The sequence below is a fragment of the Schistocerca nitens genome, chromosome 5 (genome assembly GCF_023898315.1).
Source record: "Schistocerca nitens isolate TAMUIC-IGC-003100 chromosome 5, iqSchNite1.1, whole genome shotgun sequence".
In the NCBI taxonomy this organism is placed as follows: domain Eukaryota; kingdom Metazoa; phylum Arthropoda; class Insecta; order Orthoptera; family Acrididae; genus Schistocerca; species Schistocerca nitens.
In genome coordinates this window covers 733,045,959-733,071,215 of record NC_064618.1, presented here as the reverse complement: position 1 = coordinate 733,071,215, position 25,257 = coordinate 733,045,959, and the positions used below count along the sequence as shown (strand labels likewise).

The 25,257-nt window shown below is 43.1% G+C and overlaps 1 protein-coding gene across 7 annotated transcripts in view; it reads right to left on the bottom strand.

The window, feature by feature from the left end:
• LOC126260204 (DNA primase large subunit-like) overlaps positions 1-25,257 on the bottom strand; it is a 104,845-nt gene that overhangs the window by 11,569 nt on the left and 68,019 nt on the right. For 5 of the 7 annotated variants that reach the window (XM_049957492.1, XM_049957486.1, XM_049957488.1 and 2 more), the window contains exon 4: positions 7,180-7,449. The exons of 1 other annotated variant lie outside the window; for it this stretch is intronic. In XM_049957492.1, the coding sequence (XP_049813449.1) occupies positions 7,180-7,449 (270 nt within the window). Of the gene's footprint in view, positions 1-3,991; positions 4,053-7,179; positions 7,450-25,257 lie in introns of all 7 variants that reach the window. One more of the 7 variants, XM_049957491.1, reaches the window with a different exon arrangement.

The window sequence follows — 25,257 nt, the reverse complement described above, 5'->3', positions numbered from 1 at the left end:
ACCACGTCACCACCTACCTCCCCGTCCCTATCGAGACTATTCCCTGCTCCACCCACAATCACTACCTGATCCTCTTTCGTAAAATTCCGACATAACTCCTCTATGCTGTCAGTCACCTGAGCCAATCCTGCACTAGGCTTCAGAATGCTGGTGACCTCGCACTCACTCTCCAACACTTCCTGCAACTGCTGGCCCACACCTCTACTATGCAAACTACCTAGCAGCAAAACCTTCTTCTTTCTGTTAGACTTTGCAACTGACTTTTTCCTCATAACAGCTGAGGACTGCTTCATGTTTCCAACACCTACAGCTACAAGAGGCTCCTTTCCACTCAACTCTTGACAGTTGGTCAAATCTATTGCATGTATGTAAAGTACTAGTGTCTGAAAACCACCTCCTCCTAGCTGCCTTCTTGCTAGCTGTCAATTCCCATCCCCCAGCAGCCTTCACCCTCCTCAACCTATCTAGTTCCTCCTTTGCATATTGCAGCTGCACCCGAAGGGCACTGATCTTATGTTCCTGCTCCTCTATCAACTTATTTCTCTGCATTCCCAGGAGAGAATCTCGCTAGAATGCCCACTGTCTTCCCCATTGCATCCCCCCCTCCCCCCACCTCCAACCCAATGAAACTATTTTAACAAATCCTACACCATAACCCACACCTCACCAACCGACAATAATGCCACACTTCCAACTCATGGTAAAATTTTACAGTTACTGAAAAAAACTGAATGTCTGCATTACCTAAGTTCAATTATACCAGAAGAACTATTTATAGAACTACCATTGGTCTCAAAATTCTCTCTCCACTGAAAAAGCAATTACTTTTATTAATAGTACTAAATCACAATTAATACCAATACCAACAAAACTACAGACACTTTATTAGCTAAAACCAAAAATTCAAGCAGCCACTGGAATACTCAACAAAGTTAAAACAGTGAATGAAAATTTTACTGAACTATGCCTGAACTGGGCCTGACACTCATTGTTCCACAAAGGGATAGGTTACCTCCTAGGTGTTTCCGTTGACTGCGGGATGGATGCATCAGTGGTATGGTGAGTCACAGCTGTAATGTGATCCACCCAGTCCTGGATGCCATCACATTGCTCGAAAACAGCTAAATGTCTGTAAAGCATCCAGTTAGCCTTTTTGAACAACCATTTGGTTGCTTCCTGTCAAGATCTGCTGCATCAGGCAGATGTATCCAGATAGGGAAATGGTCACTACCATGAAGGCCGTCATCCCCTGCCCACTGAGCAGTGTCTGCAAGGGCAGGCGAGCAGAAGGAGAGATCTATGGCTGTAGACGAACCCATAGCGGTGCTAAATTGTGTAGCTTGACCCAGTTCAGCAGTATGAGATATGTTGTGCGTAGCAGATCCTCAAGTACCCGACCCAGCAAGTGGTGTTAGAACCCCATAGTGCACTGTGTGCATAGAAGTATCCCAGAAGGAGAAAGGGATGGGGTAGTTCATCAAGAAGATGCGTGAGGATCCCACTGTCAACGCGGCTCATGGGGTGGTAGGTATACAGAGCACACTGTGATGTTAACATGGGCCACTGTTCGAACAGCAGCCATTTCAAGTGTTGTTGCTAAGGGTATAGGTGAGGAGTGAAAAGTGTCTTTGACAAACACTGCAACACCACATTTTGCCCTGTCAAATTTCTTGAAGTATAGGTGCTTATGGTTTCTTAATGAGAAGATGTTTCTTTGTCTTTTCTTCCATAAAAATCTTAGTTTTCCTTTATTGTTTTTCTGAATTTTTTTCTGCTTACTTCTTCGTGAGGTCCCTACACCTCACTATCTTATTACTAGTTCCATCTTGTCCTTATACCCTGCTGGGAAAGCACAACTAAATTTTTCCCTTTATCCACCTGGACAATTATTGCAGTATAGTTGTAAGTTTGTTATTAATCTATTTCCATGCCTGCTAGTGTCATCTTGAATACTCCCTACTATTTTGTTTAATTTCTTCCCCCCTTTATCTTTCAAAAACTATTAGTCTTCAGGGACACCTCACAATTAAGAGGAACAGGGTCATTGGCACTTTCTAAGGCCAGTATTGTGTGAGCAATTACCACTGATTCCTGTTTTGCAGAGATTCTCTCTCTTAGGTTATATGACAGCCCCTTATTCAGTAATCCACTCCATCAATGAAAACAATTCCTGTCTTATTAAGTAACATGGGATAAAATGTAAAGCCACACTTAGGAAATGGTATGCCTTTCTTCTGCACTGACTTAGTACTGATTCTGTAAAGAATATGACATCCATATACAGGAGTCCACTACCGACTTAGTCCTGCATGCTGCTTCTAACCGCACACACAAGTAAATATTGCTGCCTTTACATTCCTCCTTGGGAGATTACATAGTGTTCCACTTAAGTCTGAGGCATATGATAGAGAAATGGGTATAATTATACATATTGCTGCATGAATTGCTTACTTGAATTCAATGAACTGTGGATGAAGCCTGCCCAACAGGCATTACATGCATTGATCAAAAATGATAGTGCATTGAGAATGGCTAGTTTCTAGCTGAAATCTAGATCTGCCAATAAAATTTCAAAAGGACGACTGATAGCTGAAATCTATTATTTACAATTACAATACAAATTTGTACCACATCAATATTTTAGCAAGCTAATTACAGTGAATTTCAGGTAACTGCTTAAGTTAGGTTTTTCCAATGTTACGTCTGTTTTGGAGCCTTTCCTCTTATAACTGTAATTTTGTTAACTGGTTCAATTTTGTTTTATAAAATTGGTTAGTGGTGCTTACACACCTTTGTGTTCTATATCTAGAGCTACAGTTTCTCTTCCTCCCTAGTGTCTAGAGTGTCCGACTCTTATTTGGTTTCTTTGCTCATGGTGCAAACCTTCTACCCACCATAGCTGTATGCACAACTTTATTTGCACCATGTGTGGTGTGCACTCACACTGGTCTCTCATCTCAGCTGTTTACAGTTTTTGCCTTAGTACAGCCAGAGGAGCAAGATGGTGGTTGCTACTGGGATGTGAAGCAAGTGTCTTTCACATACTGTGCAGTCCTTTTCCTCTTCTTAATATTTGTTAGATGTTTCATGATTCTGTGGATATTGGTTTTCTAATGGATTTTTTTTTTTCATTTTGGTTACTTCTTAGATTCCCTGTTTTATAAAACAGGACACGGAACTTTTGGTTCTACAGAGATCATGAGGTGGAAGACAACCTTAGTTCTTTCATGCTCTGTGTGAGTAATGCCTGGTCATTGGTTCACTGTACATTTTTAATTCTGAGTAACTGCTAATCCATAGCTGTAACATATTGTTTCCATTGTTACAGTGTGTGTCAGAAGATTGAATTACATTATTTCAGAATCAGCTGTAGGCAATAAAATATTATTGGTTCATCAACTATTGCAGTTTTTTTTAATTCTGTGAAAATTATTAACAAGTTTCACTTGAATTACTATTCACCAAATACTATTAAACTATTTAGCTGCTTCCAGTGGTGTGCAACTATAAATGTTGCAGCTTGTTATTAAAAAAACACTACTTCAAGCTGTTGAATGAACTGTTTCTCTTTGGTGTCCTCTCCATCTTTGTAAAGAGGGAGACAAACTCCCTGGAAGTAAATTAAATCTCTGCTCTAATCATCGCAGATAAAAATATCTTTAAAATAATATGTTAAAGACATGAACCTTGCTACACTGGAGGTGCTAAATAATACTGCGATAATATTTACTGCATAACAGGTGTAAAACATGGCACAGGGCTATAGACAGAGAGACACTGAACAGAACATGCTTTTCTGTCAAAATGGCAATACATGAAGCTTTCAATGACTACCCCTGCAGAATCCTATTGAAAGATCTCACACAAAATCCAAAGAAATTCTGTTCAAAAGATTCTCAGTGCCAGCATAGTTAAGTGTCCAGATGCTTGTGGATGATAGACAAATCAAAATTGAAGGTAGCTAAAGCAAAAGTAGAAATGCTGAACTCACTCTCAATTGATCCTTTACAAAGGAAGTTACAGAATACTGCCCGAGTTTAACTCTTGAACCACTGCAAAGATGAATGATGTGGACATTAGTGTTAGTGGTATTGATAGATACATGAAATTGCTAAAATTAAACAAGGCCTGATGGTATACCTATCAAATTCTATACAGAATTTAAAGCAGAGTTAATTGCCATTTTAACCATAATATAGCACAGAGACATCAAATATATTACTGTGGCCAGTGGTTGGGAAAACTTACAGGTCACACCCTTCTACAAGAAAGATAACATAAGTGATTCACAAAACTACCATTCAATCCCTTTGATACCCATCTCTTGTAGAATCATAGCACACATTCTGAGTTCAAACATAATGAGGTACCCAGAACAGAATGACCTTCTCCAAACCAATCAGCACATGTTCCAAATAAGTTGGCCATGTAAAACTCAACTCTCACTTTTTACACAACATCCTGAAAGAATGAACCAAGGCAACGAAGTGCATGCATTATTTCTTGACTTCAAAAAGCATGTGACTCAGCACCATAATAACATTTATTTGCAAAGGTAAAATCATATTGGATATGAAACAAAATTTATGACCACACTGATGAATTCCTGGTAGGGAGGATGGATAATCATCAACAGATGTAGAAATAACTTCAGATATGCCCCAGGGAAATGTGTTGAATCCTTGTTGTTCATCTTGCATGTTGATGACTTGACAGTCAGTATTAACAGGAACATCAGACTTTTCATAGATTAATTGTAAAATAGTGTAATTTACAAAATGCAGAAAAGTAGCAACCTCTGACTAAAATATCAATGAGTCACAACTGGAATCAATAAATTCATTCAAACACCTGGCTGTAACAGTCTGTATGGATATGAAATGGAACTATCACGTAAGGTCAGTCTTAGCCAAGGCAGGTGACAGACTTCGGTTAATTGACAAGGTACTGGGAAAATGCAGTCTGTGTACAAAGGAGATTGTTACCATACATTTGTGCATCCTATTTAGGAATGTTGCTTACGTATGTGGTATCCTTACAAAATATGACTAATCGGGAATATAGCATTTTTTTCAATGAAGGACAGTACTTATGGCCACAGTTTTGTTTTACTTATTGGGGAGCATCACAGAAATGGTAAAACAACATGCTTTGGCAGGCACCTGAAGATGGGCACCAGTCATCCTGCAAAAACATACTATCAAATTTTCAAGTAGTAGTATCAGGGGAAGAATCTGGAACCTTACTTCAGCCCCCAAAGTATCAATCCCATATAGGCCACAAAGACCTAGACTAATTAAAGGGTGCACAGAGGCATTTAGGCAGTCAGTCTTCTTGTGGTCCATAATGGTTGGAACGGGAAGAAACCCTACATTAAGTACCCTCTGCCACACTGTGGTTCACGTAGTTCGCAGAGTATGTATGCTGATTTAGATGAAAGACAGCATGATGTGTAGCAAAAAGACTTGAATCACACTTTCCTATCACTGATGAACTACTCACAATATACTTATATATTAAAGAATCTGATGGCATTAAATTTTCCTTGAGATGTATGAGTCTCAACTTAACACCACAAAAATTTTAGTTTTGTTGTGGCTTTTAGCTTTAAGTAACCAGATGATGGTGCACAATCAGCATTTTGCACAATAGAGAGTTGTGTTGGTGTACCTCAACAGCCCTCCATACCATCACTATGCAGCATGCATCAAGATTAGATTTCAGTCACTCTTACTATTCAGACAGTTAAACCATAAGCCTCATTTTCCAAAACACACGAAGTTCCACCCTAACACTTAACAGTCTCCTCTTTTGAGCCTTCATGTTCTCTGACCATGATCCCAGTCCTTGCTGATTAGGTTCCCTGAGGTGCCCACCATTTAGTGGCACTGAAGAGGTATGTGTAGCTTACTTCGGATGTTATGAACACACTGCATTACAATTCAAGAAAAAATAAATTTGGGAACTGAGTTGAGAATACGTGTGCCACAGTTTTTTTTTAGTTCACTGTGTGAGAATCTCACTGGCAAATATAAATTTTGGCGTAATATGCAATAGAAAAAATAGCTTATTATAACATATTCACAGTTAGTTCATTTTGCGCAAATGATACCCATTTATCAACTACCTACAAGGTCTTAGCTGAAACAAGGAATGTCACTAAGTGAAGATAAAATTGGACATAAAAATAATTTCCCAACACATGATTTTTCAAGCGCTTTTAGTGAGTGACAAATAAGCATTCATTGATAAGAAAATGCAAATATTAGACCTTATGGTGTTAATGTACCATATTAGATGGTCAATTTCTTTAACTTTTCTTAACAACAAGAAATCATATATAGGATTACTACATTTCACAATGGATATTAATTTTTCTGTAGTCGAATGAAATCTGCAAGCAAAGAAACATCCTTTCAAGTGGTAGAGCACAGCAATCAGTCATCCTTTTCTTGCAGGTTTTATTCGGCAAATCTAGATTTTGGCTAGTGCTTAGCGATTATCAATGTACCATTTCATTTCATAGTATCAGTTTATGTTCTAGTATGTCAGCCCCCTGTTGTTCGGGCTTCTGTCACTGTTCATTCAAGTTGAGTCTTGAATGAACTGAGATAGAACAAAGGGGGCTGATGTACTAGAACATGCACTGATACTACGAAATGGTACAGTGATAATCGCTAAGCACTAGCCGAATCTAGATTTGCCGAATAAAACCTGCAAGAAAAGGATGACTGACTGCTGTGCTCTACCATTTGAAAGTCTTATCACAGTCGACTGCACTCACGTTCTTAATGGAAGGTAACTTGACAAAGAAACATCATTTGAAAAACTACTACTGATGAGTTACAAATAACAGATTATACAATATTTCATAAGCATACTCAGTGGTTTGTACCTCTGACTGTAGACAGTTACATACAGGTGCACATTGGGTGATGTGGAGACAACACACAAAAATGAAGTAGAAAACTGAATTTGCTGAAATGTATGTACTGTATAAACACAACACAAATACTTTTGTACTTTTAACACCTCATAAATAATCCAATAGTTTTCACAGTTATGCTGTAGTTGGGCAAATCTACATCCAAATTAAAATCAGAGGAAAAATTAGTAACACATGTAACTAGCACTTCTTCATTCTTAATTCTTGTTATCTGCTTGAAAATTCATACATACCTGTATAACCTTACATGACTGTGCTCTGTAATTGATACGACTGCCTTCTAAACCATACATATGGCGTATACTATACACTAGTTTCCGCATGTCTTTTTGCCAGGAATGCTGGCAACTGCATGCAGCAGTAGCTTTCTGTGAATATTCTCTCTTCCAAAAGGACACAGCTTGTTCAATAGGCATGCCTATGTCTTTGAGAAATAGGCTCAATGTGCGGCGAGGTTCATGTGAAAGACGATGGCGCTCACGGAGTGTCTTGTAGAGGTGCATCTTACAAAGAATAATTTTTTAAATCTCTGATACTGTTCACATTAAAGAAAGTAAACAAACTACATAACTTAATAAACCAGTAGCTACACACACACACACACACACACACACACACACACACACACACACACACACAAGGAATACAATGGTAAAATGTACTCACACAAGGGACATCCACAAGTTACAAATTTCAAATAGTTCTCTGTAAATTTTTTACTTAGTTCTTCAATAATGCAAAGCATCTCTTCATAGCTCTCTTTTCTTAGGTATTGCAACCTCTGATTTTAAGAAAGGATGTTTGTCATCTTACTTACGCAGGTGAGTTTGACACTGCAATTATTTAACTGTAGAACTACTACTACTCTTGAAGCAGACATTTTTTGGTCTGGTTATTGTGCAACTTACGTTTATTATTTTGTACCTAGTGGCACAAAAATTATTGTGTGCACTATGAACTCTTTCCATTGCAGCTGGCATTTCTGCCAACAAGTGAGACACTTTCCGGATGCAGTATAAAAAATTCACCAAAATAACTGCATCAGTATCAGCCCTACATGATAATGCACTCTGCTGATTTCACAAATAACTATCCAGGAGTTTGGGCAGTCATTCCTCATGCACTTATTTACCTGATCTTGTGCCCTCAGATTTTATCTTTCCTGTTCCTTCTTAAACAATCAAGAAAATTCTTTTCTGTACAAAATGCACTTCAAACCTAGTTGGATGGTATTTTTAACTCTGAACAAATATGTATAATCAGTATTGTGTGGGCACTACACTGTCTAGTTGCTTTGAATGACATTAATGGTAGAGCATGGCCATAACTCAGTGATAGGATAATCCAGCTCCAGTTCTGGAAGTCCATTGCCCAAATTCACTAGATATTTACTTGTAATTCTGATGGAAGTACTTAGAAAAATTTTTGCATAATAAGTGACAATAAGGTAGAAAATTTAATTTTTCAACTACAATAAAGTTATTTTATGAGTAAATTACAATTTCTCTCTCTTTTACTTTGTATGGGCTCTGCCACTTTCTGCTTTAGCTACTACTGCAGCAATAAGAGACTGTTCATGTTATTGATGCCTCACTAGCTGTATACTATTGTAACTGTAGCCATCAATTCATATCTCACTTGAAAAGTATATTTAAAGTCACATGTTTTTCCTTCCCCTCTACTGTAATCTGAAATGACCATAACAAAATAAGCAATAAAATCCTAAGAAATCCTTGAGTTCATACTGCAGTGCTGTGAAGATAAACAAAAGCAGCTTTTGTAACTGTCATACAACTGTTGGAGTTTGCCAAACTTCACTAATTATTGCTATATTAGTATTTACTTATTCATTCATAGGTTTTTTATTTGCACTGTTTTTTTGAATGGTGGAGCTGGAAGAATGGAAAAATTGGATGTTCACCACACAGAATTTACCTTAAGTATTGATCTTCAGGATAAAAGCAGAATACCCCGTCAGAAAAGCTAACAGGATGCCAGTGAAGTAGGTATAAACCTGTGTTCAACATCATAATTTGTGAGACATCCACAGTGGTGTGGGGAGTGAAGGGAGAGTATGGATGTGAACAATGGCGTTGTCGACTACCAACACTTGTTTGTTGCTTCCACAATGAGATGAAAGACTGCTGTGAAAGAAATTAAGACGCTGACAGAAAGCTACAATCCTACGGCATTTTGCTGTAATGAAATGGCATATGAGTGTGTGGTGTGTAGGTGTTGATGCTATCCATATACTGTTGAGCAATTCTTTCAGAGGCAGAAATTAAGTCTGAGCTAAAATCAACTCACAATGACCACTGTTAAAATAAAGCTGTGGTAGTTTGGTTACAAGGATCAGGAGCATATGGATATTATCTGCAAATACTGGACCTGCATCTACTTCTACATCTATATCTACATAGATACACCGCAAGCCACTGTACGGCGCATGAAGCAGGGTACCGTGTACTACTACTTGTCATTTCCTTTCCTGTTCCACTCACAACTAGAGCGAGGGAAAAACAACTGTCTGTATGCCTCCATAGGAGCCCTAATGTCTCTTATCTTACCTTCATGGTCCTTATGTGCAATGTATGTTGGAGGCAATAGAATTGTTCTGCAGTCAGCTTCAAATGCCAGTTCTCTAAATTTGCTCAATAGTGTTTCTTGAAAAGAATGTTAGACTTCCCTCCGAGGATTCCCATTTGCATTCCTGAAGCATCTCCATACACTCGTGTGTTCTTTGAACCTACCAGTAACAAATCTAGCAGCCTGCCTCTGAATTGCTTTGATGTCTTCCTTTAATCTAACCTGGTATGGATCCCAAACACTCTTGCAGTACTCAAGAACAGATCTCACTAGAGTCCTATATCAGTCTCTTTCCTAAAATTCTCCCAATAAACTGAAGTTAAAACACAGAACACAGCTCTCACATGCTCGTTCCATCTCGTATTCCTTTGCAACATTACGCCCAGATATTTACACAACTTGACACTTGTAATAGTGTACGCGAACATTTCAGGTTTGATCTTCCTTCTCATCTGCATTAACTTACATTTTTCCACATTTAGCCATCAGCCTACAGATTACTGCCCACCCTGTCAGCCAAATCATTTGTGTATATAGAGAACAACAGCATCACACTTTCCTGGGGAACTCCTGATGATACCCTTGTCCCTGATGAATACTCACAATCGAGGACAATGTACTGGGTTCTATTACTTAAGAAGTCTTCGAGCCATGCACATATCTGTGAACTTATTCCATATGCTTGTACCTTCGCTCAACCGCACAGCATTCCGAAGCTTTCCCCTTATCCCACCTACTTCTTAGTCAACATCTGGACTTCGATGCTGACCCCAAAGCATGATTTCAGATGTGTCCAATGCTGAAGACACCATGCTGTCTTGGCAAGAATGGCTGCCAAAGCCTTGGAAATGGGCTTGAGCAGCTGACGATCCATGAGTAAGGTGAATTTGCACCTTCAGGCATAGTTTTGGAATTTTTTTTCCCAAAAACTTTTTCTAGAACTTCTTGTTTAATTTGACTAAATTCCATTGAGCAGAATTTCGTGTCTTTGATATGAATGCAGTTGGGCATGATACTCCATTTCATCACATGGGAAAGCCCCACCCCTGTGCCATAATCCAAAGCATCAGCTGCTAACATGACCTGATGGATGGCATGGTAAGATGTGAGACAGGTTGTTTGAAGGAGGATTCTTTGAGTACCAGATTGGTTTATCGCACACTGAAGACCTTTACAATGCACGAGTTTGTGAAGCTATTGATGCAGGGGTTTCACAGTTGCTGCAGCATGTGGGATAAAACGACAGTAACACTTTAGTTGTCCCAGGATGGACGTGGACATGGACTTGGACTTGTCCTTGGGTGCAGGTAATTTCTGTATCACCTCTACATGCTGTGATGTAGAATGGATCCTGAGGTGCTAAATATGTAGCCTAAGTATTCAACATGCTGCACACTTATCTTCATTTGTCTTGTATGGAGAACCTGTTATGATGACAGCATCCAGGATGTGGTTTATCTGCTCGTGAATGAAGAATAGAATGCTCAAACTCTGACAAGAGGTGTTCTAGATTCTTACTGAAGTCCGTGGTAGCTGCGCCAGTGACCAAAATACACACATCAAAAAAAGTTTTGCATCAACTCAGTTCTGAGAGTTCCAGAACATGTACAGAAAATTGGAATAGAGCTCAACATAAACATCATTTCTGCCATTTTTATTGCTCATGAAAGCCACACATTGCATGTTGTACCAGCCACTCACATATTTTACCACCATACAGCGAGACCTTCAGAGGTGGTGATCCAGATTGCTGTACACACCGGTACCCAGTAGCACGTCCTATTGCATTGATGCATGGCTGTATTTGTTGTGGCATACTATCCACAAGTTCATCAAGGCACTGTTGGTCCAGATTGTCCCACTCCTCAACGGCGATTCGGTGTAGATCCCTCAGAGTGGTTGGTAGGTCACATTCACATCATCCATAAACAGCCTTTTTCAATCTATTCCAGGCATGTTCGATAGGATTCATGTCTGGAGAACATACTGGATACTCTAGTCGAGCGATGCTGTTATCCTGAAGGAAGTCACTCACAACATGTACATGATGGGGGTGTGAACTGTCATCTACACTGCAGGGAACCTCCACCTTGCTGCACTCACTGGACAGTGTGTCTAAGGTGTTCATCCTGACTGGGTTGCATCCAAACATGTCTCTGACGATTGTCTGATTGAAGACATATGCAACACTCATCAGTGAAGAGATCATGATGCCAGACCTGAGCAGTCCATTAGGCATGTTGTTGGGCCCATCTGTACCAAGCTGCATGGTGTCGTGGTTGCAAAGATGGACCTCACCACGGACATCAGGAGTGAAGTTGCACATCATGCAGCCTATTGTGCACAGTTTGAGTCATAATACGATGTCCTGTGGCTGCATACGATGTCCTGTGGCTGCATGAAAAGCATTATTCAACCTGGTGGCATTGCTTTTTTTTTTTTTTTTTTTTTTGTGGTTTTAGGGCGCAAAACTGCTATGGTCATTAGCGCCCGGTCCGTGACTGAGGAAATAATAAAAACCGAAAATGGAAAACAGCAAAAATGGGAACGAAACTCAAAGAATTGGAGACACTAAAAGCAGAAACAAGGCTTAAAAGTCCACTACAGAGAGGGCTTGATGGTCCCCCGATAAAACTTCAAATGACTGACGTCATTTCACTGTCACTAATAAACTGGAGAACGCGGTCGGCTGAGCGCGTGTCATCTGCTAAAATCAACGATAGATCAGGCGATAGCTGTAGACGGGAGCGTAACGGATTAAAATAGGGGCATTCAATTAAAAGGTGTCTGACCGTCCACAGCTGAGAGCAGTGGGGACAGAGTGGGGGAGGATCGCCGCTTAAAAGATGTCGATGGCTAAAAAGACAGTGCCCTATCCGGAGTCTAGCTAAAATTACCTCCTCCCGACGACGCGTTCGGGAGAAGAGGTCCAAGCGCAAGGAAGGGCTTTCACTTCCCGCAATTTATTGCGGGGAAGTGTTGACCAATGCGCATGCCATAATTGAGCAACTTTGCGACATAAACCGCTCCGTAGATCGGTGAAGGGAAGCGACTGAATAGCTGGCCGAGGAAGAGAAACTGCAGCCTTGGCTGCTATATCAGCCGCCTCATTCCCACAGATACCAGCGTGTCCCGGGAGCCAGAGGAACGCCACCGAGACGCCCCCCAGGTGGAGCAAGCGCAGACAGTCCTGAATCCGGTGGACCAGAGGGTGCACAGGGTAAAGAGCTTTGAGACTGAGGAGAGAGCTGAGAGAATCTGAGCAGATTACGTACTGTATCCGCTGATGGCGGCGGATGTAGTGGACAGCCTGGAGAACAGCGAAAAGCTCCGCAGTATAAACCGAACACTGGTCGGGAAGCCGAAAGTGATTTGGGGCGTCGCCAACAATATAGGCACTCCCAACACCCAACGATGTTTTCGAGCCGTCGGTGTAAATAAAGGTGGCGTCCGTCATTTGTGCACATAGAGCAGCAAATGCCCGACGATAAACAAGTGAAGGTGTACCATCCTTGGGAAATTGACAAAGATCACGGAGCAGACAGATCCGGGGACGGAGCCAGGGCGGTGCTGTACCCCAAGTTGTCAAGAAGGTTTTAGGAAAGCGGAAGGAAAGAGAATGGAGCAGTTGACGGAAGCGGACTCCCGGGGGTAGTAGGGAGGAGGAGCGGCCTGCATACCCTACATCAAAGGAGGCGTCGAAAAAAGGGTCATGGGCTGGATTAGCAGGCATGGAAGACAGATGGCTAGCATAACGGCTCAGAAGGACCGCTCGCCGATTGGACAGCGGAGGTTCAGCAGTCTCAGCATAAAGGCTTTCCACAGGGCTAGTGTAAAAAGCTCCAGACGCTAAACGTAATCCACGGTGGTGGATAGAGTCGAGACGCCGAAGAATAGACGGCCGAGCAGAGGAGTAGACTATGCTTCCATAGTCCAATTTCGAGCGCACTAAGGCGCGATAGAGGCGGAGAAGGACCACTCGGTCCGCTCCCCAGGAGGTACCATTCAGGACACGGAGGGTGTTGAGCGTTCGCAGACAGCGAGCCGAAAGATAGGAAACGTGGGAGGACCAGCACAGTTTTCTGTCAAACATAAGACCCAAGAATTTAGTGACGTCTGAAAACGGAAGGTTGACAGGACCTAGATGTAAGGAGGGCGGAAGAAACTCCTTACGTCGCCAAAAATTAATACAAACGGTCTTACTGGGAGAAAAACGGAAGCCGGTTTCGAGGCTCCAAGAGTGGAGGCGATCGAGACATCCTTGAAGACGTCGTTCAAGAAGGCTGGTCCGTTGAGAGCTGTAGTAGATCGCAAAATCGTCCACAAAGAGGGAGCCCGAGACGTCAGGAAGGAGACAATCCATAATTGGATTTATAGCGATGGCAAACAGGACAACACTCAGCACGGAGCCCTGGGGTACCCCGTTTTCTTGAGAGAAAGTACGGGAGAGAGTAGTGTTCACCCGCACCCTAAATGTTCGCTCTGCCATAAATTCGCGAAGAAAAAGGGGCAGCCGGCCTCGAAAGCCCCAAGAGAACAGTGTGCGGAGGATGCCTGTCCTCCAACAGGTATCGTATGCTCTCTCCAGATCAAAAAATATTGCTACCGTTTGGCGTTTCCGGAGAAAATTGTTCATGATATAAGTGGAGAGAGCAACAAGATGGTCAACTGCAGAGCGATGCTTTCGGAATCCGCATTGGGCAGGTGTTAAAAGATCGCGTGATTCCAGCCACCAAGCTAAACGGTAATTCACCATACGCTCCAAAATCTTACAGACACTACTCGTAAGAGAAATGGGGCGATAGCTAGAGGGGAGATGTTTGTCCTTTCCAGGTTTCGGAATGGGAACGACGATAGCTTCCCGCCATCGTCTGGGAAAAGTACTGTCGGTCCAAATTCGATTATAAAGGCGAAGGAGGTAACGCAGACTATGGGTTGATAAATGCATCAACATTTGGACATGGATACCATCCGATCCTGGGGCGGAGGAGCGAGAAGAAGAAAGGGCATGTTGGAGTTCCCGCATGGAGAAAACAGCATTGTAGCTTTCGTGATTTTGAGAGGAGAAAGCAAGATGTCGCACTTCCGCTGCACGTTTCTTCGGGAGAAACGCTGGCGGGTAATTTGAAGAGCTCGAGACCTCAGCAAAGTGCTGACCCAATGAGTTAGAAATTGCGACGGGGTCCACTAAGGTATCATGCGCGACAGTGAGCCCAGAGACCGGGGAGAAACTAGGCGCGCCTGAGAACCGTCGAAGCCGACTCCAAACTTCCGAGGAGGGAGTGAAGGTGTTAAAGGAGCTAATAAAGAATTGCCAGCTTGCCTTCTTGCTATCGCGGATGACGCGACGGCATCGCGCACGGAGCTGCTTATAGCGGATACAGTTTGCCAAAGTAGGATGGTGACGGAAAATGCGAAGAGCACGTCGCCGCTCACGTATTGCGTCACGGCATGCCTCGTTCCACCAAGGAACTGGGGGGCGCCGGGGCAATTCGGAGGTGCGTGGTATTGAACGTTCCGCAGCTGTAAGAAAAACGTCGGTAATATGTGTGACCTCATCGTCGACGCTGGGAAAGCGACGGTCATCGAATGTCGCTAGAGACGAAAAAAGTGTCCAATCGGCTTGGGCAAACATCCAGCGTCGCGGGCGCATATATGGCAGTTGAGGCTGCAGCCTAAGGACACATGGAAAGTGGTCACTCGAGTGTGTATCATCAAGGGCGAACCATTCGAAGCGCCGAGCTAGCGGAACAGTACCGATCGCAAGGTCCAAATGAGATAAATTTGTCGTGGAGGCAGACAAAAACGTGGGAACCCCAGTGTTGAGGCAAACTAGATCCGCTTGGTGGAAGACGTCTAGCAATAGGGAGCCACGTGGACAAGGATGTGGAGATCCCCAAAGCGGGTGGTGGGCATTGAAGTCCCCAACCAGCAAATAGGGGGGTGGAAGCTGACCAAGAAGATGAAGGAGATCAGCTCGCGCCATTGGTGCGGACGATGGAATGTAGACAGTACAAAGAGAGAATGTGTATCCAGAAAGGGAAAGACGGACGGCGACAGCTTGGAAGGAACTGTCTATGGGGATTGGATGATAATGGAGAGTATCATGGAGAAGTATCATGAGTCCCCCATGGGCTGGAGTGCCTTCCACAGAGGGGAGGTCATATCGGACGGACTGAAATTGAGGGAGAACAAAGCGGTCATTAGGACGCAGCTTTGTTTCCTGAAGACAGAAGATGACCGGCGAGTAGGATCGTAAGAGGATCGACAATTCATCCCGATTGGCTCGAATGCCGCGGATATTCCAGTGGATAATGGACATAGGGTGAACAGAACATGGAGGAATGTGACCAAGGGTGCTGTCAACTCAACGACTGCTCAGAGCTTGCGACCGACAGCATGGAATGGCATTCAGCCGAAGGCGGAAGATCCTGATCCATAGGTTGGTCAGGAGCAGCTCCTGCCACCAGCGATCGGCCTCCTTTGTTGGCCGAGGAGAAGCAAGGACAGTGCTGTATTTGCCTGTCTGAGGCACGGTGGGTTGTCGACTGGCGAATAATTTCCGAGCAGCAAAGGTCGACACCTTTTCCTTCACTCTTATTTCCTGGATGAGCTTTTCGTCCTTAAAAACAGGGCAATCTCGAGAGGAAGCAGCGTGGTCACCCATACAGTTGATGCAGCGAGGGGATGGAGGTGGACAAGCACCCTCATGGGCATCCCTGCCACACGTAACACATTTGGCCGGATTAGAACAGGACTGGCTGGTGTGATTGAAGCGCTGGCACTGATAGCAACGCGTAGGGTTTGGGACGTAAGGACGAACGGAAATTATCTCATAGCCTGCTTTGATTTTTGATGGGAGTTGCACTTTGTCAAATGTCAAAAAGACAGTGCGGGTTGGAATGATCTTCGTGTCAACCCTTTTCATAACCCTATGAACAGCCGTTACGCCCTGGTCTGACAGGTAGTGCTGAATTTCTTCGTCAGACAGTCCATCGAGGGAGCGTGTATAAACGACTCCACGCGAGGAATTTAAGGTACGGTGCGGTTCCACCCGGACAGGGAAAGTGTGTAGTAGTGAGGTACGCAGCAATTTTTGTGCCTGGAGGGCACTGTGTGTTTCTAACAACAGGGTGCCATTCTGTAATCTGGAACAAGACTTTACGGGACCTGCAATTGCGTCGACACCTTTCTGAATAATGAAGGGGTTGACTGTGGAGAAGTCGTGACCTTCGTCAGACCGAGAAACAACAAGGAACTGTGGCAACGATGGAAGAACTGACTGTGGTTGAGACTCAGTGAACTTACGTTTGTGAGCAGACATAGTGGAAGATGAGGAAACCATTGCGGAAGAATCCCCAATGATTACCGGCGTCTCCGATGGCGCGCTCCTCCCTTGTGGGGGCCCTCTCTGAGGGCACTCCCGCCTTAGGTGATTGTTCACACCTCAGGTCACACCTCCCGACAAACGGACGGAGGGACCAATCGGCACTTTCGGAAGGTATCAGCTCGGGTAATCACCCCTCCCTGGGCTTGGCCGTTACCAGGGGGTACGTACGTGTCCTACCTGTCTACCCGGGGTGGGGAATTACGCGTTACCCCGTCACCGGCTACGCATGGAAGTGCGTGGGTCGGCCTTCAGACACGCACAGGGAGGAAGAAAGAGAAAGAGAAAGAGAAAGGGAAAGGGAAAGGAAAGAAGAGGTCTCAAACGCCGCAGCGGAGAAAAGGGTAGAGAGAAGAGGTAAGGAAAAGATAAGGACAAAGGAAGGACGAAGACTTACAAGTAAGGAAGGCGAAGAATGTGGTACATTTACAAGCGTCCGTCTCCGGACGTAGGCACAAACCATTCCCCCAGAGGGGGAGAAAAGGAAGGAAGGAGCCAGAGGTGAGGGGGGGGGGGGGGGCGAAGATGGGGGATGGGGAAGGATGCGGAAAGGGAAGGTATGCAGCCCGGAAAGGAAGGAAGGCCACATCAGCTCGGGGTCCCGTGCTCGCTACGCACGTATCCACAAAAGAGTTGTGGATCCCCTGGGGGGGGGGGGGGTGGCATTGCTGTCAGGGTTCCTCTGAACTATAATCCATAGGTAGCAGTCATCCGCTGCAGTAGTAGCCCATGGGGGGCCTGAGCGAGGCATGTCATCGACAGTTCCTGTGTGTCTGTATCTCCTCCATGTCCGAACAACATTGCTTTGGTTCACTCAGAGATGCCTGGACACTTCCCTTGTTGAGAGCCCTTCCTGGCACAAACTAACAATGTGGATGTGATTGAACCCCAGTATCGACTGTCTAGGCATGGCTGAACTACAGGCAACACGAGCCGTGTACCTCCTTCCTGGTGGAGTGACTGGAACTGATCGGCTGTCGGACCCCACCGTCTAATGTCGCTCATTATGTATTGTTGTTTACATCTTTGGACAGGTTTAGTCATATCTCTGAACAGTCAAAGGGACTATGTCTGTGATACAATATCGACAGTCAACATCTATCATTAGAAGTTCTGGGAACCGGGGTAATGCAAAACACTCTCTCTCTCTCTCTCTCTCTCTCTCTCTCTCTCTCTCTCTATATATATATATATATATGTGTGTATCTTCAAGATAATTCACCATACTTGGATTATGGCACAGGGGTGAGGCTTTCCCATGTGATAAAATGGAGTAACATGCCCAACTGCATTCATATCAAAGACATGAAATTCTGCTCAATGGAATTGTAGTCAAATTGAACAAGAAGTTCTAGGAAAAGTTTGTGGGAAAAAAATTCCACAAATATGCCTGAAGGTGGAAATTCACCTTACTCATGGATCATAAGCTGCTACAGCCCTTTTCCAAGGCTTTGGCAGCCATTCTTGCCAAGACAGCATGGTGTCTTCAGCATTGGAAGCTGTTTTCATCAGCTTATTCCTATGACATCCAGTTTTGCTCAACCACACAGCATTCCAAAGCTTTCCCCTTATCTCACCTACTTCTTGGTCAACATCTGGACTTCGATGCTAACCCCAAAGCGTGATTTCAGATGACTCTGCCACCAAGGAAGCCATGGCCAACCTCCTGCTGGACATCCACCTTGCAAACACCATATTGTATCCGACTCAGTACTGTAGGAGGTCATCCGGTACACCAACAGGGCCTGGGCTTCCTAGGTGCAATAGCATGAGCATTTGGTCATACAAGGCACTGTCCTCCTACATAACGGTACAGGGTGCACCAGGGTCCTCATCCCACACTCTCTTCACGAGCAGGCTCTCAATTTGCTGCACCAAAGAGCAGTGGAGGAGGGGTTGCTCATGAAACGACTGGTAAGACATCCCATGTACTGGCAAGGTATAAACAATGATATTTTCTCTATGATCAATGCATGCTCCACTTGCCAAAGCAAACAAACTCTGGCCCACCCCAGCACAATTTCCTGTGGCCTACTATTCCAGCCCCACAGTACTGTACTCATCTCAACTTTGCTGGCCCTATTCCAGGAGCCACTTGGTCACTGCAATAGATGCATGTAATGGATTGCCTTTTGCGATAAAAATGTCCTCTACGTCTTTGGCCCAGACTATCTGAGCATTGCCTAAGATTTTTGCCCTCAAGGGGCTTCCTGAGTCCTTTGTTACAGACAACAATGGATCACAATTTACCTCTGCCAAATTTAAGACCTTTTGCCAAAATAATGGCATTTCTAATCAACACTGCGTCAATCCACCCAGTATTGAATGGTTTGGCAGAAAGCTTTCTCTGCACCTTTCAGACCCAAATGGCTAAGTCCTGCCATCACCACCACTTGGCATCATACTGGTGTATACCCAAGACTATTCTTCCCTAGAAGAGAAGCTCTATGGTCAACCACACTGCTCCCAAGTTTCTATTCTTCAACCACAAGCATATAAACCACACCCTGGCTGCTGCCGTCACCACATGTTCTCCATGCAAGACCAAGCCCAGTGAGGGTCATCTTACGTTCTCATAGGATGAGTCCCACTGGTTACCTTTGACAATCTCCTCAGCAGAGACATGTTGAATGTAGAATTCCTGGATGGCATTTGGGGCCAAAAGCGTATTAACCAGACACGCCCCCACAGAGAGCCCAGTACACCACATGCTTGCCTAACACAGCTTTCTGTTTCAGAATCTCAGGAAGTTGGTGAACTACCTTTGGGAACCCGCCACAGGACATCGCACCACAGGACAACAGGTCACAGATGATTCTGATTGACATGGATCCCAGCCCTGCCACCTCGCCTTGTCGCTCCACCGCCCCACCCCCTCCTCCCTCAGAGACAGAGGACTGTGACATCATCCAGGACTCTGAAGTCTGATGGCACTGCTCCACCTTCTCCTAAGTACAAGCCTCCTCTTGCCTTGGTCAACAGACAGCAAAGCCATGGACCAGCCAGCTTACTTAAATGTGCATGCGTCACCTAGAGGCATGCACATGCCACACTGCTCTCTGCCTCCAAGGATGTAAGTGCAGCCAATCAGAAACACAGGGAGAGTCACTAACTATTGCCACCAAGAATAACTCCGAAAGTATGATAGGAGCTGAAAAGTTGCATGGGACAACGGGGGTCATAATACGACATTGCTTGTTTGTTGCAAGGTGTGGTCGCTTCAGAGATATGAAGGTCAACTTTTTTTTTTAAACAGTTTGGTATGTATTATCTGATAGCGGCTATCGAGATGAATCCAATGATGTGTAACAGTAAGGTCTTTGTAGGTCTACGAAGGTCAGAGAGGTGGCATCAACGTCCATTTACAGAAGGTGGTCGAAGTGATGACCATTGTTATCACTGCAGTGCTGCAATCTTCTTATCATGGATTGAGTAGTATTCCGTATCACATCGGCACTTATCAAAGCACGTGCTCTGACAATTCTCTCTCGTATATCGTGTAAATAGTAAATATTTGCCAACTACGGCGTATCAATCCAATGCGCCATTGTCATGTAAACACCATTCGACATTTTCGCAATACAACACTAATAGGAACAGTGAGACTACTGTCATTGAATCAAGTGAATGTGAATGTAGTATTCCTTCGAAGAGTAAGTCAATATGCTTCTCATTTATGGAGAATGCCAACAAAATTCAGTGAGAGAGAGAGAGAGAGAGAGAGAGAGAGAGAGAGAGAGAGAGAGAGAGAGAGAGACTTACACACTGAAAGAAATCCTCGACATACTCACCCTACTTGAGAACAATTGGATCTTTAATGCATCGGAAACATATCCGGCAAAGGAACTTTACTAATGAGGAAACAGAAATTGGTACTCTTGCCAATGTGGTTAGAGATCCTTGCGTTAGTTCGAGTCAAATTGCAAGGGTATCTGGCATGAACCAGAGTAGTTTTGTTCGTATTCTGCATCTCCGTAAGTATCATCCTTACCCTATTGAGGTCGGTGAATGTATGGTGTGGGATTCTGGAGGACAGAATTATAGGCCCGTTTCATCAAAGGAAATTTTAATGGTAGGAAGTATATCACATTCCTGCAAGAAACATTAGGTCTGTTATTGGAAGAAATACCTTTAGGAACAAGGAACAAAATGTGGTACCAAACTGATGGGTGTCTGGCACATTTTTCACTGATGACTAGAAATGAGTTTCAGAGACAATTACCAAATCGTTGGATTAGACGCGAAGGAGATGTGTCGTGGCCGGCTCATTCGCCAGAGTTGACGCCTCTGGATTTTTTCATGTGGGGATTAGTAAAATAACATTGTTTATAAAGATGCTCCAACTACACCTGAAGATATACAAGAGTGAACTGTCAGAGCATGTGATTCGGTAAGTGCTGATGTGATAAGAAATACCACTCACTCCATGATAAGAGGATTGCAGCACTATATTGATACCAATGGTCATTACTTCGAACACCTGTAAATGGATGTTCATGCCACCTTTGTTACCTTCATTGTCCTTCAAAGAACTTACTATTACACATCATTGGATTTGTCTCGATAGCCGCTATCAGAAAATAAGTACCAAACTATAGCATCCCATTAAAAAAAAAATGACATAATATCTCTGACAGGAGCCCACTTAGCAACAAACAACCAACATCATGTTATGGCCCTCGTTGTCCCATGCAACATTTGTCTCACAAACTTTACAGCTACTACCATACTTTCAGAGTTATTCTAGGTGGCAATAGTTTGTGACACTCTGTATAGTATCATTGTGCTAGCGACTATTCAGGCCCTTGCTGCAGTTCTCAGCTACAGTCACATTGCAGCCTACAACGATGGAATAATCACCATCACCACACTGGAACATCACAGCTTTGACATGCAGCTCACTGGATTGGATTTCACTTTGATGCACTGATAGACTCCAAGGACATTGGTATATTTTGTTACTGAGCCAATATCTGTCAAGACTGTGTCCCTGGACTGCTGCAGCCATCCACAATATAAACAGAGATTGACTTTTTATAGAACTTCCACTCAATGGGGTATTTTTATGCTGAAAAAGTGATGATTAACTAAAATTTCATGCAGTAATTTTCATCAAATGTCAGCAATACCATTCTTCGGCATAATTACACATCTCGCATCTGAACTTATGGTGTCATATTGACAGTCATTGTGTTGCCATCTACAGCAAGCATTCTCACTGACTACAGACAGTCGCAGCCTGTACTTCGCCTAACAACACATGATGTAATTAGGCTCCAATCAAGTGTATATTATTGTGGTTTAATAAATGACATCCTATGTTAAACATTAAATACTGAATATAATAGAGGGAAACATTCTACATGGGAAAAATATATCTAAAAACAAAGATGCTGTAACTTACCGAACGAAAGCGTTGGTATGTTGATAGAGACAATAAAAATTAAAAAATACATACATAAATTTCAAGCTTTCGCAACCCAAAGGGTTGTCTGCGCGCGCGCGTGTGTGTGTGTGTGTGTGTGTGTGTGTGTGTGTGTGTGTGTGTGTGTGTGTGTGTGTGTGTGTGTGTGCGCGTGTGTGTGCGCGTGTGTGTGCGCGTGTGTGTGTGCGCGTGTGCGCGTGCGCGTGCGCGCGCTCTGTCCTCTTTTTCCCGCTAAGGCAAGTCTTTCCGCTCCCGGGATTGGAATGACTCCTTACCCTCTCCCTTAAAACCCACATCCTTTCGTCTTTCCCTCTACTTCCCTCTTTCCTGATGAAGCAACCTTGGGTTGCAAAAGCTTGAAATGTGTGTGTGTGTGTTTTTTTATTTTTTATTGTCTCTATCAACATACCAACGCTTTTGTTTGGTAAGTTACAGCATCTTTGTTTTTAGATACATTAAATAATGAGTTATTTATGTTGTCAGGCCATAGGAACTCATAATCCAACAGTGGTGACTCCTTTCTGAATGAATTACACAGCACAAATTTTCAATTCTGCATGAGTGTATTGCCTCAAACAATGGAAGGATTGGCTAGCAAACCTGAAATTTCAGTGAACCAAGAAGAAAACTCACCTCTACGCTCAGCATGATTTTCTCCAAATACCGTCTCTCTGTACCACAACGATAGAAACTCACAAGATGTGAATACTTTCATCAGCAGCATCAAGCTTGCTGCATTGTGATCCATCAAATTGAAGATATTGTTCTGCAGTGTTTTATTTTGCCACCAGAAACATGTTTCAAAAATTATTATTAGATATCAGACCAGAGACATATTTTCGTCATAAACGCTGCAGTATTTCTGTGCTTTGACCAGCCCAGAATTATTACCATAGATATCATTAGATGTATTTTAGCTATGAAAGCTACTGGCCAATATTCAAGTCATTGTAGCTGCTTACACAGACTTACCACTGCAAGACTTCGAATGTAAGACAGATGTAATAATGAATAATTTAAGTAATTCAAGTATGTTTGGAAAAATCAAGGAGGAACCAGACAGTTCCCTCAGAATATGCATGACCCCACAAGCTGATGTCACTGGCCCCAGAACATGCATGGTGACTTCACAATTGTAGCAACCTAACAGTGACACACTGTCCACCAGGTGGTTGCATAGTTGGTTCATTTTAATGCTAAGTTGAACAGAAAGGAACAACAGCAGGGCCATAACCAAAGAAGACTTGGTGGTGCACAAAAACTGTCCTGCTGAGGAAACAGTGCAGCAAAGTCTGAGGATGGTGGAACACTCCTATCACAGACAATTCGGGAAGGCCAAGAGTGGTCAAGACCTTGCAGTTACCACACTCAAGAGGACGTGTGGCAGAGTGTCCACATTCATTGACAGCATCCCAAAAGCACATGTAATATGCCCATGACAACTGCACAAACACTAGAGAGTCTATGGTCAGTTGCTCGCAGCAGTTTTTTGTGTAGGATCACAACTCCAGAGAAGAATTTCTAATCGGCTCTGGATCAGAAGTCAGTGTTTATCTTGCGAAATTGAGCGAGCGACCTGTGACAGCTACACAGCTTATACTGACTACCTCTAATAATACTGTGAAGAGAAGACATTAATGTTGCATCTGGACAGTGGTTTTCGTCTGACGCAGACTTTTATGGTAGTTGACGCTAGTGGCTCGATAATTGTTGGTGATTTATTTCACCATTTTCAGCTCATGCCGGATCTTGTCAATCACTGATTAATGCAAGTTTCCTCATCACTAATAAGTGCAAGTTTCCTTAGAGAAAAATTTTGCCTGTGGCATTTTTCGTGTCATGTTGAATGATGAGAGATGTTCATTCATCTCGTTCTGTCCCCCTCTGATTTTTACTCCCCACACTTCCATCCATTACTACATTGGTGATCCCCTGATGTCACAGAATGTGTCCTGCCAAACAATTCCTTCTTTTAGTCAAGTTGTGGTACAAATTTCTTTTCTCCCCAGTTATATTCAGTATTTCCTCATTTGTTACATGACCTACCCATCTGATCTTCAGCATTCCTCCCTTGCACCACATTAAAACTTAAATATATATTCATCGCTGACAAATTTCTCTTCCTCAGAATCACTTTTCTTTTCATTGGCAGTCTACATTTTACATCCTCTGTAATGTGGCCACTATCGGTAAAATAACTATCCAAATAGCAAAACTCTACTACTTTTATTGTCTCATTTCCTAATCTAATTTCTGCAGAGTCACCTGATTTAATTAGACTACATTCCATTGTCCTTGTTTTGCTTTTGTTGTTGTTAATCTCATATCCTACTAAACTGATAGTTCCATAACACTAACACCTGTCAGCACCTGCTTTCTTTGAAACTGGAATTATTTCTTTATTCTTGAAGTCTGAGGGTATTTCACATGTCTCTTACATCTTTCACACATTATGGAATATTTTTGTCATGGCTGGCTCTCCCAAGACTATCAGTAGTTCTGATGGAACGTCGTCTACTACAGGGGCCTTGTTTCAACGATGTCTTTCAGTGATCTGTCAAATTCTTCCCACAGTACCCAATCCCCAAACTCATCTTCATCTACACCCTCTTCCATTTCTATAATATTGCCTCCAAGTTCATCTTCTTTGTATAGACTCCCTAGATATTCCTTCCATCTTTCAGCTTTCTGTTCTTTGCTTAGGACTGGTTTTCCAACTGAGCTCTTGATATTCATACAGCTGCTTCTCTTTCCTCCAAAGGCCTCTAATTTTCCTGTAGGAAGTATATCTTTCCCCTCATAAGATATGCTTTTAAATCCTTAAACTTGCCATCTAATCATTCCTATTTAGCCATTTTGCACTTCTTATCAATCTCATTTTTTAGACATTTGTATCCTCTCTTTTCTGATCAT